We start from the raw sequence: 16,794 nt of genomic DNA on the forward strand, positions 1-16,794 counted from the left end.
TCTGAAAGCCCGAGCCAGTGTGAGCTGAATGCCAGGATGGTGCTGAAATTTCAAAGGAAATAAACCACTGTGATAAAAGCTGTGCTCTTTCCACCCCTCAGCAATGTCCATGGGGTCCTTTTACAAGGGTGACCATTAGCAAGCCCTTAGGTTCCAGTTCCGCGGTCCTCTGAGGGAGGACTTGAGTTCATCAGAGAGCACAGAGGTAGGAAAAGATCGTTAGTCCCTTAGGAAACCAACTGGGCACAACCAAAAGAAGAAAAAATTGACTGGCAGAGTAGCTAAAAAGCCACTCAAAGGGAAGTCTAATGTCTGTATTTTGAGCGGCTTTTTAGAAAACACCTGAGATCTGCTCAGAAGAAAAAGCAGCTTTTCTTCACCTTTCTATTGGAAAAAGAATCTAGAAACACTTTGGACTCAAAAGCTTGCCATGACTCTCCACGTTAAAAAAAAGGAATAACCATGTTTTTCCAGTGGTTTTTGGCTTGGATTTTTTTTTTTTTCCCCTCCCTCAGGATAAAAGAGCTGACAGTCTTATTTGCTTTGTCTTTGGGGAAGACAAAGGTGTCTACATGAACAAGGATGAGGTTTCAGGAAAGTGTGGGTTCTCTTCGGTCTGCTATGGTTGCATGAACGGAGAGGCCATACACTCCTAGCTTTCCCAGTGTGTTCTCTGAGGCACTAAAAAGGCAAACACAAAGGAGGCAAACACAAAAGACGACTTCACTGTGTGTGGGGGGGGGGGGGTGTGTGTGTGTGTGTGTAACAGATTCTAGGGTCTATTTTAATGAACACAATGTATTAAATGATCCAATGCAGAACTGAAACAGCACACACAGTGCACTCAGGCTACCTATCATCTAGAGGTTAGCTAGTAAGACAGAAAAACTATTTAAGACTTTTAGTTGCAGACATCTGAATTGCTGTTCCATCCTAGGTCACATGCAAAAATATTCTTTTTTACTCCTGTTTTTGAAGAATTTGCACAAAATTTATAGAAGGCTTTAAAAGTTTGGTAGAATGTCCCAAAAGACACAGCGATGGTATCACAGCAATACGATCAGTTGAAATAAATTAAACTAGCTCAAGGGCATTAAGTCCATCCTCATTCCATACTACAGACTGCAAAAGTTTGCAGATGCAGAAGCCTGTTTTGAGAGAAGCAGCTTCATAAAAACATACCTTAAACGAACAAACTACTCCAGTTCATGTCTACCTTTCTCAAAGTTTGTCAAGCCCTCGGATTTTGCCCACAGCCTGTTTCAAAGAACGCATGAGACTGATATCAATCTGTATCCCATTGACTAATTCCCCACGTTCTTCCTAGTCTCTGTCAGCCACTTAATAACTGCTGTTTTTTAGTTCCCAACCTCAGAAAACATCGTAAGAGTAGGTGTATCTTCACCACCATTAATTCACCTGCATCCTGGTATCCCTGCCACGTGCTGGGAAGCCGCGTTGCCATTCTGCTTGTTCCTCCATCAGTCATCCATTTCTCTAACTCAGGATCTTCAGACAAAGGCAAATAATGCAGGAGGAAAACACTCATTAACCACCTGATATATAACATCCATAAAATCATTGCACAGTGACATTCCCAGCTAATGTAACAGCTCAGTATCTGCCAAAATAAGTGTCACTTTCAAAAAGTGACTGGGAGAAAATACACCACAGCTTTAGTTACAGGTTTACTGAAGTTGGGTTTAGTTGCAGTTAGACATGCACCCATGTTAGTCTTCTGCTGTCAGCAGTTTCTTGTTGAATGAACAGCATTTCTATCACATGCCACTGAGGTTGTCGGACCCAGCAAAAAGGAACCATTTCATTTTCCATTCTTTTTCATTCAGTTTCATTCTTTTTTTCCACTTAATGAATCATGCAAAGTTGGCTTTCTGGTTTTTGTTAACCACTTAGAAATGTAATTTTAAAAAGTAACTAGCCAGTTGCTTTTTACAGCTATTGAAAGTTAAGAGAAAGAACTTTCTCCCTAGGCAGTACGAGGAGGTAACTCTGGGCTGAGGGGCAGGGGTTATAGAGTCACAGGGGTGAGCACTCGGAGCATACTGCGGAGTCCAGACAGAAGGAGGTTGCAAGAACTGAAATATTAAGAGTTTGAGCGATAGTTTGAGCTGTGGCGACAGACAGGTCGTACCTCTGAGATATTAGGTGGACAGAAGTCATAGTAGGACTGATAAAGGTCCATCTCGACAATGATGCCTGCGTCACCATCCTGAATAAAAGACAGCGACGTCGTGGTCTGCGGTACTTTAGAAGAATGTAGGGGGAGAACTGACATCCTTGCCTACGATGCTGATCAATGCTATTGTGTTGCCTTTCCATAGTATTCCAAGAGAAAAGACAGGTTTCTTTTGTGAAGATTTTTCACCATTTGCAGAGCATCTAAGACACTGATGGATAGCTAGGTAGGTAACTAGAAAACCCAAGAACAAAACTGATACAAATACTTGGTATTATTTAACCATGAACTTGCATCTCCTGCATTTGTTACGTGAAAGAAATTTGAGGATTAGTGCATGACATCCTGCAGACCTGTAGCTGTGTGTGCCATCATTTTTCACAAGATATTGTAACAATTTTCCAGTATTCTGCATTAATGATTGTTTTTAATCAAGCTAAAAATGATAATGATTTTTTAGATCACATAACCAGCAATTCCCAGGGCTGGACTGCGAAATACCAGTTTTATCCTCCTGCCAGAAAACAGTAGGAACTCTGTGTAGTGATTTGTTGCCGTCACCTGCACACCCTCTAGAGGTAGGCAAGGCAGCCCTCGCTTTGAAACGAATCCACGGATCCGTCCTTGGAACAGCATAACCTGCCAACGTCACGTCTCCGTTACAATATGCCTCACGTTTGAAGACGAGGCCGAAAGACAGAACTTTATTACTGAGCCATCGCGACGTACTGAATACAGCACGTACCCTGTGCGTTCGTAAGGCACGGCTCCGTGATACACGCTGGACTGCGATGACGGCAAACACTGGTTCGTTGCAGGATGCTAAAGGTAGGTATTGGGAGATGAGTGGGCCTCCCTAATATATTTATCCCCAAATCAAAATACACTTCCGATCTCTTGACTGACTCGTCTGTGAATGACTTCCAAATCTTTACAACTGTTCACATTTTCATCCAGGATCGTTTTCATTTTAGTCTTATTTCACAGAGATCTGCCTCTCAGGATAGAGAATACAATTTTTCCAGGGATTAATAAACCTGAAAAACACAATCGAAATTTCATAAAATCGTATTTCTTAAATGCTGAGCACTCTGCTAGTTAATTTTATCTTCCAGACACAGATCGTATCTGAAATGTCACTGCGCTGTCTTAATATATCCTAGTTTTCAGTCACTATCCGTTTTATTATTTATGATTAACTCTTAAAGCTGGTGATAAAGGCAAGCCAAAAAGAATGCCATGACCTTTCATTGCAGTGAGTTAATTTACAGATATGGGCAGATGAAAAATACTGGAGAGCAAAATCATACAAAGGATTTTTCCAAGTAAATACTTCTCTTCTGACGCTTACTGGTGTGATTATCGCGCTTCAGTTTGGTACAGCTACTTCAACTCCAGCTCTCCCATTAAAGAACAGCAGCAATAATAACATTTAATCTCATATTATCATCTTTTTAGAGGTCTTTGGTATTTCATGGATATCATTAACTCAGCTATGGTTTCAAGGAGAAATTCCCTGGACAGGAATAAGACGACTGAATTCCTTCCTGCAGAAAAAGTCCCTGAGGACTGTATTTCTCACCGAGCTAGAGGGTATTCAGAAGTCCTGGAATTTCAGATGCACCTCCCCAGGTTTTCCTCCAAGTGTAGATGTAGGCTCGCTGGAGGTCAGAGACTGGGCTGCTGCATCCTTTCCCATCAAATGACCCACCAGAGCAGCTAAAAAGTGACCTCAGCTCCAGCAGAGAGTGGACCCAGATGGGAATAAACCAGCTGAGGCTCAATCTCAGCAAGGAGATTTACAGAAACATTTCCCAAAGGAAAAGTGATCAGAAACACAATCAGGTAGTGAATAAAATTTTCATGTTGTAGTAAAAATATTACTGATTATTTCCTCAGGTCTGCACACAGGGTCAAGACCTCAATGGAAGAAAAATGTAAAGATCAATACCGTGTTTTATTTATATAGAAATCCAATAAATTGATTCACACTGGTACTTCAGCTTTCTCTCCACAGAAAACAGATAATAAAAGAGGAAAAATGTTCATTTAAATCATATTAATAATATAAGACAAACACACTTCTAACCTGAAAGTAATATTCCATTCAGTCAAGTACTGTGACGGTCAAGCAGACATTCATAAATTCTCCTTCACCTCAATGATTTTATTCCCACCTAGATAATTTCTCCTGCCTCTGCAATTCCACAAATGCTCTCACCATAACTCTGCAAACAGCAAAATCTCACGCGGACTGCCCGCACACACATAATGTAGTAGCTTCGGAGGTGTCAGGATAGTCCTCTCTCCATAGAAGAATTTCTCAAGCGTAACTCAGAAGCTTTACAAACGTGTCTCTAATTCATGTGGGTTTTCGTCTTCATCCCTGATTGAAAGATAGAGCTTTTATCAATGCTTAGTTGGATGATTTCTACTAATTACTATGTAAGTGCCTAAAACTATTGATAATACCACTAAAAGGTATGTCTACGAGCATTATCAGGATGAAACTCAAAATTCCTTCCAAAGAGTATTTATAATTCAGGATCATCACCTGCCTCATGGCTGCATACAATAACCTCTCAATTCCAATACCCCGGCAAACAGATTATTTGCAGAAGCCAAATCACAAGTTTAGTCAGCAGTCAGTGTGACCTTTGAGGAAGACTAACTTCCTTCCAGACAGTATCTCCAACCACCAAATAAAATCTACTGTTTCTAAGCTTAAGGGGGAAAAAATACATCTGTTTGAACAAACTGTTGTATTATATAAAAATTTACAACACCCACAGACATTAGCAAAGCTGTTCCTCTTTTATTCTAAATTCTGCTTCATCTTAAGTCTACAGATGCAGTTCGGACATCTCAAAGAGCAAAACATCCACAGATTAAATGACTAGCAATTGAATAAATCATTTGAGGGCATGCATACCTACTGCAACTATCTAGAGTTGCCCAGGAAGTGTACTGGAACCTCCTTGAAAAAAACAACATTTAATTAGTATTTCTAGTAAAAAACAAGTAGGTGGGCCCAAAGGCATGAGAAAGGGAGGTTGTAGTGAGATTGTTGGTCTCCTTTCCCAAGTAACAAGCGACAGCACGAGAAGAAACGGCCTCAAGTTGCGCCAGGGGAGGTTCAGATTGGATATTAGGAAAAATTTCTTCACTGAAAGGGTTGTCAGGCATTGGAACAGGCTGCCCAGGGAAGTGGTGGAGTCACCATCCCTGGAGGTATTTAAAAGACGTGTAGCTGTGGTGCTCAGGGACACGGTTTAGTGATGGATTTGGCAGCGTTAGGTTAACACTTGGACTTGATGATCTCAAAGGTCCCTCCCAACCCAAATGATCCTATGATTCTAAGTTCTGCCCCCCAACTGCCCTTCAGCAAGGTCTGAGGGACAGGTCTAAGAAAAACCCTCCAACTGCCAGCACAGGCTCTTCTTTCCTCCCCGTTGCACAGATACCTGCAAGTACCTCATTCCCACGCTGCTATAGGTTTCCTGCCATCCTCCTGCCGGGAGCAGCGAAGAGCAAGGCTGTGCTCCTCCCTGCGGCCGCGGACCATCTGGCCACGCGCGGGACAAAACCGGACTCTACACGAAAGCATCAACTGCAGAGGGACCAGAGCAGGAACAGAGATTGCTCTCCTCCCAGAGATTTGAGAGACTACTTCTAACCTCAGTCAGCGTAACTTTTGGGGATGTGGAAGAGTTTTTCCAGCCGATGAGCTCACCGCGCGGTTTTTCTGGCGCCACGGCAATGCCTCTTGCTCTGGTGCTGGGCCACCTGAAGAGAAGAGGACATCACCTGCCCACCAGCCCCGGCTGCAGTGGGGATGCCACACCAGCTTCGACTGAGCCGTCACCCGTCGTTCTCCGACGACGTGGCAGTTTTGCCACTAAAAAGATGCGGTTACGGATACAGACTCGTCTCCTGGGGAGACCGACCTACATTTCCAAACTCACTGCCAAGGACCAGCGGCCCTCCACCCCCGCTACTTACAGAAACGCATCCAAAACAGTATTTCATCTTAATTTTCCCACAAAAGGCCCTCTCAGGTATGTCAGGATCCTGATCCTTATTTAGAAAGGCCCCAGCAGTAACTTCTAAGTGCAGTCCTGCCACGAGAGCCTGGAAGCGGAAGATTTGTGCATTTGCGCTAATGGGCAATTCTCAGACACCACGGGTTTGGATGAGCTTAGGCCGTACAAAGCAATTAAATTTAATGCCCTAGGAGAAGTTAGATGCTATTTCTGAGTGAATGACCTCAAAAGGGTGTGTGCAAATGCTCTAATCTATGACACTAGTGACCGAGGGAGGCATCTGCATGTGTTCAGCAGCATTTTTTTCCTCCCAAAGCAGAAAGATTTTACTCCCTTGGTTTGATCGTATTTGACTCCTGGCACCACTCTGTTGCTACCATATGATATCGGGTACGACTATAATAAAACAATTAAAAGTCTACAGAAATCTTGAAAGGCGTAATATGTTTGCTTTGTTGAACTAGGGAGTCTCAAAGCATGAAGGAAGCCAAGACAAACAGGAATATATTGCTTAAATCAAGAAGTGGGCAGGTACAGAACTTCCCTTCTTCATTATTTCTAATCAGTTTAAGAGCATGATTCATCTGTTAAACTTCATTCTATACAAGCGGGGAGAAAAAAGTGAATTACCCATTGAATGCACAATAGAATAATGAAAGGAAGCTGCAGGTAATCCATGCCTTTGAAAATCATTCACTCCGCAAGAAAATGCTGACGTACGTATTTATGTCCATCTCTGTCAAGGAATATACACGCATTTATGTTTGCAGATTTTTGGGGGTGAAGGCCAAACAGAGAAAATTCAGATATGTCTAGCTGGAGGACTGTGTCCACCTCTGAATCACTGGACCAGACTGTATATATTAAGAAGTAATCACATAGTCTTTCAAGTAGAAGACACTGCCCGAGACTACACTTCAGTGCCCAAAATGATGAACGTTTCGCTGAGCTTCCTGTAACGCAATTACACTGCAACTCAGACAGCTATCACAAGATAAATCTAATGCTCAGCAGAAAATTGAAAAGAGATCTTGATTAAGTGCGGCTGACCTGTAAGACAGCCTTTGAACTTTTAATAAATATCTTTAAAGGAAGTTTACTTTGCACATGAGCACAGCAACTGCTTAAAATTATTTTGCAATTGATAAACTGTACAGCTGATGAAGTTTCTACCTTAACTGACCTGTGGTGGCAATCCCTTGGGCGATCTACAGCCGCTTTTGTACAGGAAATCTGTAAACCAAACTTCAAAAAAGAATCTCTCAGCGAAAACAAGAAAGGAGAAAAAAAGAATACAAGTTTCCCCAAACTCAGTATAGTTTATATAATACACATTTAGAAGTGCATCTCGATATGCCAGCATTAATTAAAAAAGCCAAAAATGCATGCTCTGTTGTGTTAATGGTTTGCAAAGGGAAAAAGCAACATTTATTGTGAGAATAAACATCTGCCTCATTAGGAATAATGTAGCAAACGATGTCTATTATGTATACATGTTAAAGATTTTTCATTAGATAGTATTATTTATGCTTCCTACTCCATCTTTTTTACCTGTGTGCAGAAGACTCACTTTTGCTTCAATTAAAATCAGTGGCAAATTCCATTAATTTTCATCAGACATTTATGGTAATGGAAATATGAACCAAATAAAAACATTAAACACTTGGCAATTAAGCTTTACCTTTGAATTATTAAGAAACAACTACCTTACAGCACTGAGTTTTATTTGCAATGATGTCAGGTGTTTACATTGTCTAGGAATAAAAGTTTTTCCTTCGATGTATTTTCTCCATAAAAAGATTAATAAAGTTACAAACCATGTGCTTTACCTTTCCACTGAAGCTATTATGAAAAATTTCACCACATTTTTATGAGTATTACTAAATGTATTAATGATGTATATTCTCATGAATAGGGAAAACACTATTAATGACAGAATGATCATTGGTATTCTGTTTGGCTGATGCTAGAAATTATTTGCAATTATTGCAAAAATATTAGTTCAGTTGTACTTTTGGCCAATTCGGGAAACTTAATTAAGCTACAAACAGCAAAAGTAAAACAGGGTGAATAGCTATTAAAAATACAGTCAGATTTGGAGCATGGAAAGAGCATCAAGTCTGCGTAGATACCATGACTTTTATTTTTGCTTTAAGAAGTCAAACACCACAGAAACTTAAAAAGTATTGGGGAAAAAGAAAGGCGTCTAGCTCATTAAGCTATCATCTAGAGCCTACTCTGAAAATCACATGAATACTGTCTCACAGGCAATTACAATCTTTCTAAAATCTTTCTTGCATCCTCTAAAACAACTACTCCTTTGAGACAGCACATATTTAATGCCACATTATGTATTCATAGATCATCCGACCCCTGGACAAAAAGCCATGATTTCGGGCAACTTCTTTCACCCTATGAGACCACGGGAAGTTCACCAAGAGTCCCCACATCATACAAGACACTCAATAAAGAAGACAAGAAATGTCACGCCCAAGACTGGTGCACCAAGAAAAACAGCTCTAAGATAGGACTCTCACCCCCAAATATAATGCCAGTTGCACGATTTTTGCATGAGGGGAAAAAATTACAGCAAAAAGATAGTTATGATGAAAGCTCTTAACTCACTTCTCGCTTTAAGATGGAGAAAAGATGGAGAAGACCCTGCTCACAAAGGTTGTACATTTATTTAAAAATTAGAGACCCAAACACTAACCTAAGATACTCTCCACCTTCCTATACACAACTCCTAATCCTATTTGAGAAATAAACTTTAAGACAAATAGAAGAAAGTCCACATGCATGAACTCTCCCCAATCCAGTTCTTTTCTCAAAGAAAGCCTTTTGTTCTCTTCTTTCTAGAAGGCTGAGGATCAGTTTTGATTTTTATGGCAAGTTAGTTGTTCCCCCTGGATCACCGCTCTTGAGTCAGAAAGTAAGGCCAGTACAAATGAGAAAACTTAGTAGACCAAGCCTCAAAAAATAAAATGGGAAATGGTATTTTACTAAGGTCAGTATACGTCACGTGATAAACATTCCTGATACTTATCTACTGAAAATCCTGAGGTGGGCAATAGCCCTCCAGCAAAAAACAGGTGAAAAAGAGAAGCTAGATGTTATTTACTGTCCATGAAAGGGTTCCAGGAGAGGACTGCCGTCTGTGAACACCACCAGGAAAGAGGAGGAATGAAGCGCTGTTGACCATTTTATCTTCTCTGCCAATCACAAAGAAAGTGCGAGTGGCTTTAAAGATTGTTGTGTCCCCACCTCTCAGGTCAGTGTATATGACTGAGACAGCACAAGAAAACACAGGACGTGAACATAAAAACCTATGGAGTCCAATTAAGAGAAAAGCAGAGATCTGGTGCAGAATAAGCCCATGCATCCACAGAGGCTGGGAACCCGCTGCTTGGGCGGCAGCCCCACCGAAAAGGGCCTTGGCGTTCCTCTGGACGCACCAGGTTGAGCACAAGCCAACAGCACGCCCTCATCCGAAATAAGGCAAGCAGCGTACAACTACATTAGAGGAGTAGGGCCAGCAGGCTGAAGAAAGTTATTTTGCTCCTCCACTCAATGTGGCACTCAACGGCACCCAGTTGTGCCCGCCCCAGCTGAACGGGGATGTGCAGAAGCTGGAAGAGATGCAGGAGAGCAACCAAGATAGTCAGGGGCCTCGAGCTCGGGTCTCACATTGAGAAGTTGAGGGAGCTGAGCTTCTTCGGTCTGGCAAGAGGGTGATCTAACAGGTGACCTGCTAGCAGCCTACAGCTGCTTGAAGGGAAATTACAAAGATAAAGAAGCCAAATTCTTCTTGCTAGTGCCAGATGATACATAGAGGGGCAATGACCATAAACTGCCACGTGGGATGTTCAGGTTGGCTCTCCCGTCCTTCCCTCCCCATGCCAAAACCTCTCTTTTTTCAACAGGTGGGTGTTGCAGACCTGCAGGTTACCCAGCAAGGAGGTGGGACCTCCATCCCGTGAAGTTTAAGACCTGTCTCGGCAAAGCCCGGCTGAGACGACTGGGAAGTGTATGTCTTCCAGTTCGCCTGGGTGACTTCCAAAGGTCCCCTTCCAAACAACGTTTAAGTGAGAAATACGCACACATACAGAAGCACAGATTTGCCTCAGAAGCGGCAAACCGCTGCAGATTTATACTGAAGTGCGTCTACATATCCACCATCATTGTCACTCTCTAGAAGAAAATGCCTACTAAAGTTTAGGTGTTACAGCTAAAGAGTTTTAAGCTTTTACCTCCTTAGTACCTGATAAGATTTGCTTTGCCACGTCATTTATGTTGTCAACCCTATTATTTGTTATTTGTGAGTATCATGCCATTATTTGTTTTTCAAAGCGTATAAAAATCTATTGTTATCCTAACAACATCAGACCCTGACTCTGAAATGGTGCTTGAAAAGATGAAAGCCATCGATCTACCCACAGAGCACCTGGAACTAGTTCATTAGATGGCTTGAGATGGATAAAACAGAGATAAAATCATTTCTCCTACTTTCTGATAGTAGGAGAAAAAGCCAGTGTTTAGGCTGTTGCACATTATTATTTTTTTAATCAGAATGTGGAACCTCCCTAATTGTACAAATGGCACAGTATGATGCAGCGCTGTTAGCTCACATGCAAAGACGCTGCTGTTCAATAGCCATCTGATCATTAGTAAGCTATGTCCTTTCCGGCAGATCTGGAAAACTAAAATAGCTAGTTAAATCTTTGATGGCATCATTAGAATTTTTTCAGAAATAATTTTTCAGCCTTTTCCCATCAGCGGCGCAAAGGACAAGAAGAACATCATACAGGCTCTTAAATTCACCTAGCACTGTATCTTATCTCCGGCAGTGGCCAACAGAGGATGCCCGTGGAAACCTATGAATATGGGTCATGCAAAGCGATACTGCCCTTGTGCACGCATCCAGCCCTGCGATTTGTGATTCAGAAGCTTCCAGAGCAAAAGGTGGTGGCTTGGTAAAGAGAAGGACATCCCCACAACAAACGTGAAAGACTGTTGCATGGAAAGTATTACAAAGAAGTCAGTAAGAAACAGAAACTTTATTATTCCTGAAATAAATCCAACACGTTAAATTAGGAAACTGATGCAACTAATTATATCTTACCAGTATGAACAGTATCAAAGAGCAGTATTTTCTTCTGAATGTCTCATGCCATCTCTTTTTCAGAATGTCACTTAAGAACAAAAATAATACAAAATCCTTATGACAACTGATGATGAAACCCAGAGTTAAATTTGCAACAAATCTGGAATTCCCCTTTGATCATTCTAAGGCAACGTCTATACATTCTTATCAAACCAAACAACCCCAAATAATCGAAATAAACAGTAACAGCAACAACAGAAAGAAATCCTACGCCATCCCAAGACAATGCTTTTGAAAAGTTACAGTATCGCAGCATTTTAATGTAGGCGCGCACGTGTTAAATACGCACATGCTCCATGTGTAGGTGATGTGGTGTGGCATAAATATTTTACTAGCGGGAGTTTAAGTTACTGACTCATTACTCACAAATGGTATGAATGTTCTTTTCTGATTTTATAAGTGTTCATATTTTCGGTGCTCCTGAATGATTAAGAAAAGAAGACCGTGGTGTCTGAAGAGCAGTTTTTCAAAAACTCACAGGAAAGACCTTAGATTTTTAACAAGGACTTCCACGTAAAGAGCTACTGAGGTGCACAAAAAGGAGCCAAGAAACATGTAATATATTGCTCTACTCCCCAGCACATCTATACTGAAGTCAAAGGCCTTTGCTCAAGAGTAAATCCTTCCTCTAGTAGCAGAAGTTTGCAGAGCAGCTGCCTTTCCCAGCATTTGGCAAGTTTGTTATTTACAAATAAACTACCCAATTGACTTCTGAATGTAGGTCACAACACTCGTTCCTCAGGTGGCTGGCCTGTTTTTCTCTTATTTGAAAGGGCAAAATGAAAAAAAAAAAGAGGGGACTGTGCTTAATTCTCAGCTCTAAAGTGTTTTTCCCTATGGAAATGAGAAATGAAAATACCACTGCAGGGATGGTTTCGCATTTGTAACTGATGCTTAACTCCCCACTTCTTATTTCAAAAAACCCCAGGCAAACCGAAATAAACTTGCAGATCGAAGACCTTAAACTGAAACTCTGAAACCACCCTTGCGTTTCTTCAACCTGCGTATTCAGAGCGAGCTTCGTTTCAGGAGACCAATGATCTACACAAAAGGTCTCACCCCAGACAGCCCATTCCCGTAACAGAAATAGTACAGAGCTGTAACGGGCTCCACTGCAGGCAAGAATAGCTTAGCAGAGGTAGGAGCAGACATCTCATCCACGTCCTTAGTATACTGTCTTTGCAACTCTGAGCTACTTGCCTCGAGGCTTTTTTTTTTTTTTTTCCCCTCCAAATAGTTGGGGGGGTTATTTTGTTTTGTTTTTTAATTCTGCAAGAAAGTGTGTTTTCCAAGATGCGATTGTATTCGATCAGGTGGCTGGAAAGAATTGAGCCTGAAACACCAAAAATATTATCTGAATATCTGGCAGTCATTAAATCAGAATTATACAAATGCATTAGAATAATTTATAGACTGGCAATGAGGATGGCTGTCAAACTGAAATCCAACGGAACTTCAAATGCACCTTAAACACTGTAGCAGTGACAGATCCTTAAAGGTAATATTATCACTAGGTGCCTTTATATTACAGTAGCGTTTCAAGCTCTTTCACACAGATCTGCTCAGATAAAAGATATAATGTTGGCATTTACAGCTGCCAAAATTGCCATTTGCAATTAAAAATTAAAACTGGCACTCTTTCTATGCAGGCAATTATCTAAACGCAGCTGGCAATCTTCCTTGTTTACAGTGCTGCTGTGTCATGACTTCACTCTGTTTGGAAATTTACTTTTATTTTTTGAGGTTTAAACTTGTCAACCTTACTTCCAACTTGAACTTTACTTGTTTTAATGATTTTCACCACGATCTCAAAGAGAAAGGTCCAAAACTACAATTTACTGATTTTGTATGGCAACTTCAGGCACTGCAGCAAGGTAATTCCTAGTAAACACTTCGGTGACTCTCCCAACAATAGTTTACATCCATCGATGCTGCAGGATAACACCTGTAAGAACCAGCAAAATGTACCAACTAAACGCCCTCCGAGAAGAAAGTTCAAGCTGTGAGAGCTGATTTTCACAGTAAAACAGAGAGAATGGGCAGATCTTCTAAGAGGACAAAACCCCTTTTACTGAATAAAATATAACATTAAGCACGCTTCTCTTGCTTGTTATCTCTACCAACTTTGAGCTACTAAATAAATCTATCCACAAAATGGCTTATTAGTCAGCCTGCCGTGTTTTTGGCAAGGCGGTTTTTTGCTTATAAAAACTTTTATTAAAGTCGGATTTGGCGATTCCCCTGCTGCTGGGAGAGGAGCATTCTTTATGCCATCAAGCAGCTTTTAGGGAACAGTTGTTTTTTTTACCGAAGCTGCTGTAACCGCTAGCTTGATTCCGGCAACTACCAGGGAAACACAGTTACCTACAGCATATCAGTTAAATCTTCTGATTTATTTACGGTCTACTTTCTGTAGTCAAACACACAGTATAATACACGCACAGCACAGTAGAATAGAAACAGCGTGTATTACATCCCCGACACAGCACTGCCTATCATCCTTCCTCTGTAATTTATCGCAACGGATCGCAACCGCGATCCAGCGCGACGACTCCTTGCCCGACTGCCTCGCGTGTCTTGCTCAGCCACCCAAAAGGCTTTTGAGTCGGGCCTTTTCCCCCGAATATTGCCCGAACCCGTAAAAATCAGAGGATTGCCGGGGAACTAAGGACCACCCCTGAGCCCAGGGATACTTGAGGCGGTCGGTCGGTCTCGGGTGCCCCCCACGCAGCTCTCCCAGACCACCCTCCTCCGAGCAGCCCGAGTTTCGCAGCGCGGTGACAGCACCCGCTCTCCCCAGCGCGATGCGACGGGACGTGGATTTTAGTTATTTCAGGTCAGACTCAGCCCGCCGGGCAGCAGTCCCCCCCCGCTCAAAGGGGAAAAAAAAAAAAAAAAAAAAAAAAAACAAAAAAAGGCGCAGAACTGACAGCCGCCGCCGGCGGGGACCGGTCACCGTCCCCTTCCCCGGTGCCTGCGGGGGGCGGCAGGTGGGCGCAGCCGGGTCGCAGCATCCCACGCGTCAAAAAGAAAAAAAAAATCACTCGCGCTCGGAAGAACAGGCGGGCGGAGGAGGGATAAAACTTTTCCAACCCGCGCCCAGCGCTCGGTTGCCACAAACTCACGCGAGCGCCTGTCCGTCCGTCCCTGTCCGTCCGTCCGTCCCCCCCCCCCCGTCCTCCGCCACCCATCACCTCCCGCCGAGGGCTGCGCGGATTTTCCGCCGCCCGAGCCGCAGGTGTCCCCCCCGTCCCCCCCACGACCCGCCCCCGCGGGTGACTCCCGGGCACTTTTCGGCGGCGTGGAGGGGAAACTCGTCCTCGCCCGGGGACCGGCCGCGGAGCTGATGCTCGGGGAAGCGGGGAGGGAAGGTGCGCGGTGCCGGCGGGGCTCCGCCCGGGCCGGGAACGGGTCGGTACTCACACGAAAGCGTGGTAGACGAAGGCCCAGCCGCGGGGCCGCTCCAGCACGTTGTACAGGTAGTTCTGCAGCCGGCGGTACTTGGCGTTCCTGCGGCAGCTCGGCCCGCTGCTGTACGACAGCGGCTTCCCCAACAGGCTCATGCGGGCGCCGTGCTTCCCGCGGCGGCCCTCCCGCAGCCCGCCGGGGGCGGCCGCGCCGCCGGTGCCCAGGAGCAGCAGGCCGTCGCCGCGGGCCGCCGCGCTCGCCAGCGCCCTGCCCCGGCCCGACTCCACATCCTTCATCCCCGCCGCCGCGCCTCCTCCTCCTCCTCCTCCTCCTCCTCCTCCGCCGCCGCCGCCGCCGCCGCCGCTCTTCACCCAGAGCCCCGCGGAGCCGCCCTCCTCCCCGCCGCCGTGGTTGCGGGGCATGGCATCACCCCGGGGGCCGCGGCGGAGCAGGGCGCGGGCGGCGGCGGCGGCGGCGGCCAGGCACCCCGCGGCGGCGGCGGGCCGCAGGAGGCAGCGGGGGCCGAGGGGCTCCGGGCGGCGCCCGCGGGGCGCGGAGGCGCGGGCCACTTTGGGCGGCTTGGCGGGGAGGGGGGGGGCCCGGTGAAGGCGACGGGCGGCCCCCCCCCGAGGCGGCGACGCCCGGCGTGGCTCCGCGGCCCGGGACGGGGCGGCGGGCGGAGGGCCGCGGCTCGGCGGGTGCCGGCTGCTGCCGCCCGCTCCCCTCCTTCGTCGCCTCCCCGCCGCGCCTGGCCCGCCCGGGCCGGGCGAGCTGTTGCTTTGGCTCCGGGCGGCGGAGAAAGTCGGCGGGAAAGGCGGGCGGGGGGGGGGGGGGGTGGCGGTGGCGGGCCGCGTCCCGGGGCGAAGGCGGCCGCGGGCTAGGCGCGCTGCCGGGCGACGTCCATCGAAGTCCCGGAAAGTGAGAGAACTGCCGTTAAGTCTCGGCGGCGGAGCGGGGAGGGGACGGGGACGAGGCTCGGCCGGCGGCGGGACCCCGCTGCGGGCGGGGAGCTCGGCCGGCCCCGGGCGGGGCAGCGCAGGCGAGCCGCCGGGTCTCCCCCCCGAGGGGGCGGCGCAGCCCGGCACGCCGCTCCGGAGCTTCCGCCGTGCCCCGGCCCGGCTCGGCGGCGGGAGAGCAAATCCCTGCCGGCCCCCCTCCTCCTCCTCCTCCTCCTCCTCCTCCTCCTCCAGTCCCCCCCTCGGCAGCTCCGGTGCCGGCTGGGTGCCAGCGGAGCCCCGCGGTACCGCCGCTCGGTGCCCGAGCTGCGCCGAGAAAACAAAGCTCCCCCTGCCGAGAGCCGGCCTTTAACTCCCCGCCGCATCAAGGTGAGCTTGCGGGAAAAAAAAAAAAAAAATTAATTAAAAAAAAAAAAAATCCAACCCCACCACGCCGCAGGCGCGGCCGCTCCGCGCCTCCCCGCCCGCAAACGCCCCGGCTTCGGCCGCCGTTTATTGCCGGTGCTCGGCGTACACCCCCCCCCCCCCCCAGTCAGCCCTCCCCGGATCCCCCCCGGCGCTGCCCGGGGGTCGGCAGCGCCCGCCGCCCCCCCCTACACCCCGGGGAGAGGGGGAGCCGGCGGCCGGGCACTTCAGCACCCACTTCGTGACAAATAGCTGCGTGTCAGTGGTTTTGCAGCCTGAGCACGGCAGTGTGAGAACGGGAGGCTTAATTCGTGAAGGGTTAACGGAAAGGAAGGGTGCGGACGCTGGTGCTAGGCGAAAATCGATAGAGGCATTCTCAAATTCAATTAAATTTCAGGGTTTTTTTCTGCGTACCGGCTAGTTAGAGGCCAGGCTCTCAAGCCTTTGATTGACACACCGTCTCCAACTTCCAGAAAAAGAAGTAAGCGGTGAAGTAGATGTCATAGTCTGGCTGAGGACCTTAACTTGTGCCTCTGCTAAAGAAACACTGGAAACATCGACAGTACTAGTTTACTGCTACGGGGTCTCCAGAGGCGCTCAATCCGTTGTCTTTAAATAAAG

The 16,794-nt window shown here is 46.1% G+C and overlaps 1 protein-coding gene across 2 annotated transcripts in view; it reads right to left on the reverse strand.

Annotated features, from left to right (window-relative positions):
- KCNQ5 (potassium voltage-gated channel subfamily Q member 5) overlaps window positions 1-15,308 on the reverse strand; it is a 293,672-nt gene extending 278,364 nt beyond the window's left edge. The window contains exon 1 of one of the 2 annotated variants that reach the window (XM_029999865.2): window positions 14,828-15,308. In XM_029999865.2, coding sequence (XP_029855725.1) covers window positions 14,828-15,234 — 407 coding nt within the window. In that variant the 5' untranslated portion in view covers window positions 15,235-15,308. The remainder of the gene's footprint in view (window positions 1-14,827) is intronic. The other variant, XM_029999856.2, reaches the window with a different exon arrangement.
- Window positions 15,309-16,794: the final 1,486 nt, after the last annotated feature.

Source organism: Aquila chrysaetos, chromosome 2 (assembly GCF_900496995.4).
Source record: "Aquila chrysaetos chrysaetos chromosome 2, bAquChr1.4, whole genome shotgun sequence".
NCBI classification, from domain to species: domain Eukaryota; kingdom Metazoa; phylum Chordata; class Aves; order Accipitriformes; family Accipitridae; genus Aquila; species Aquila chrysaetos.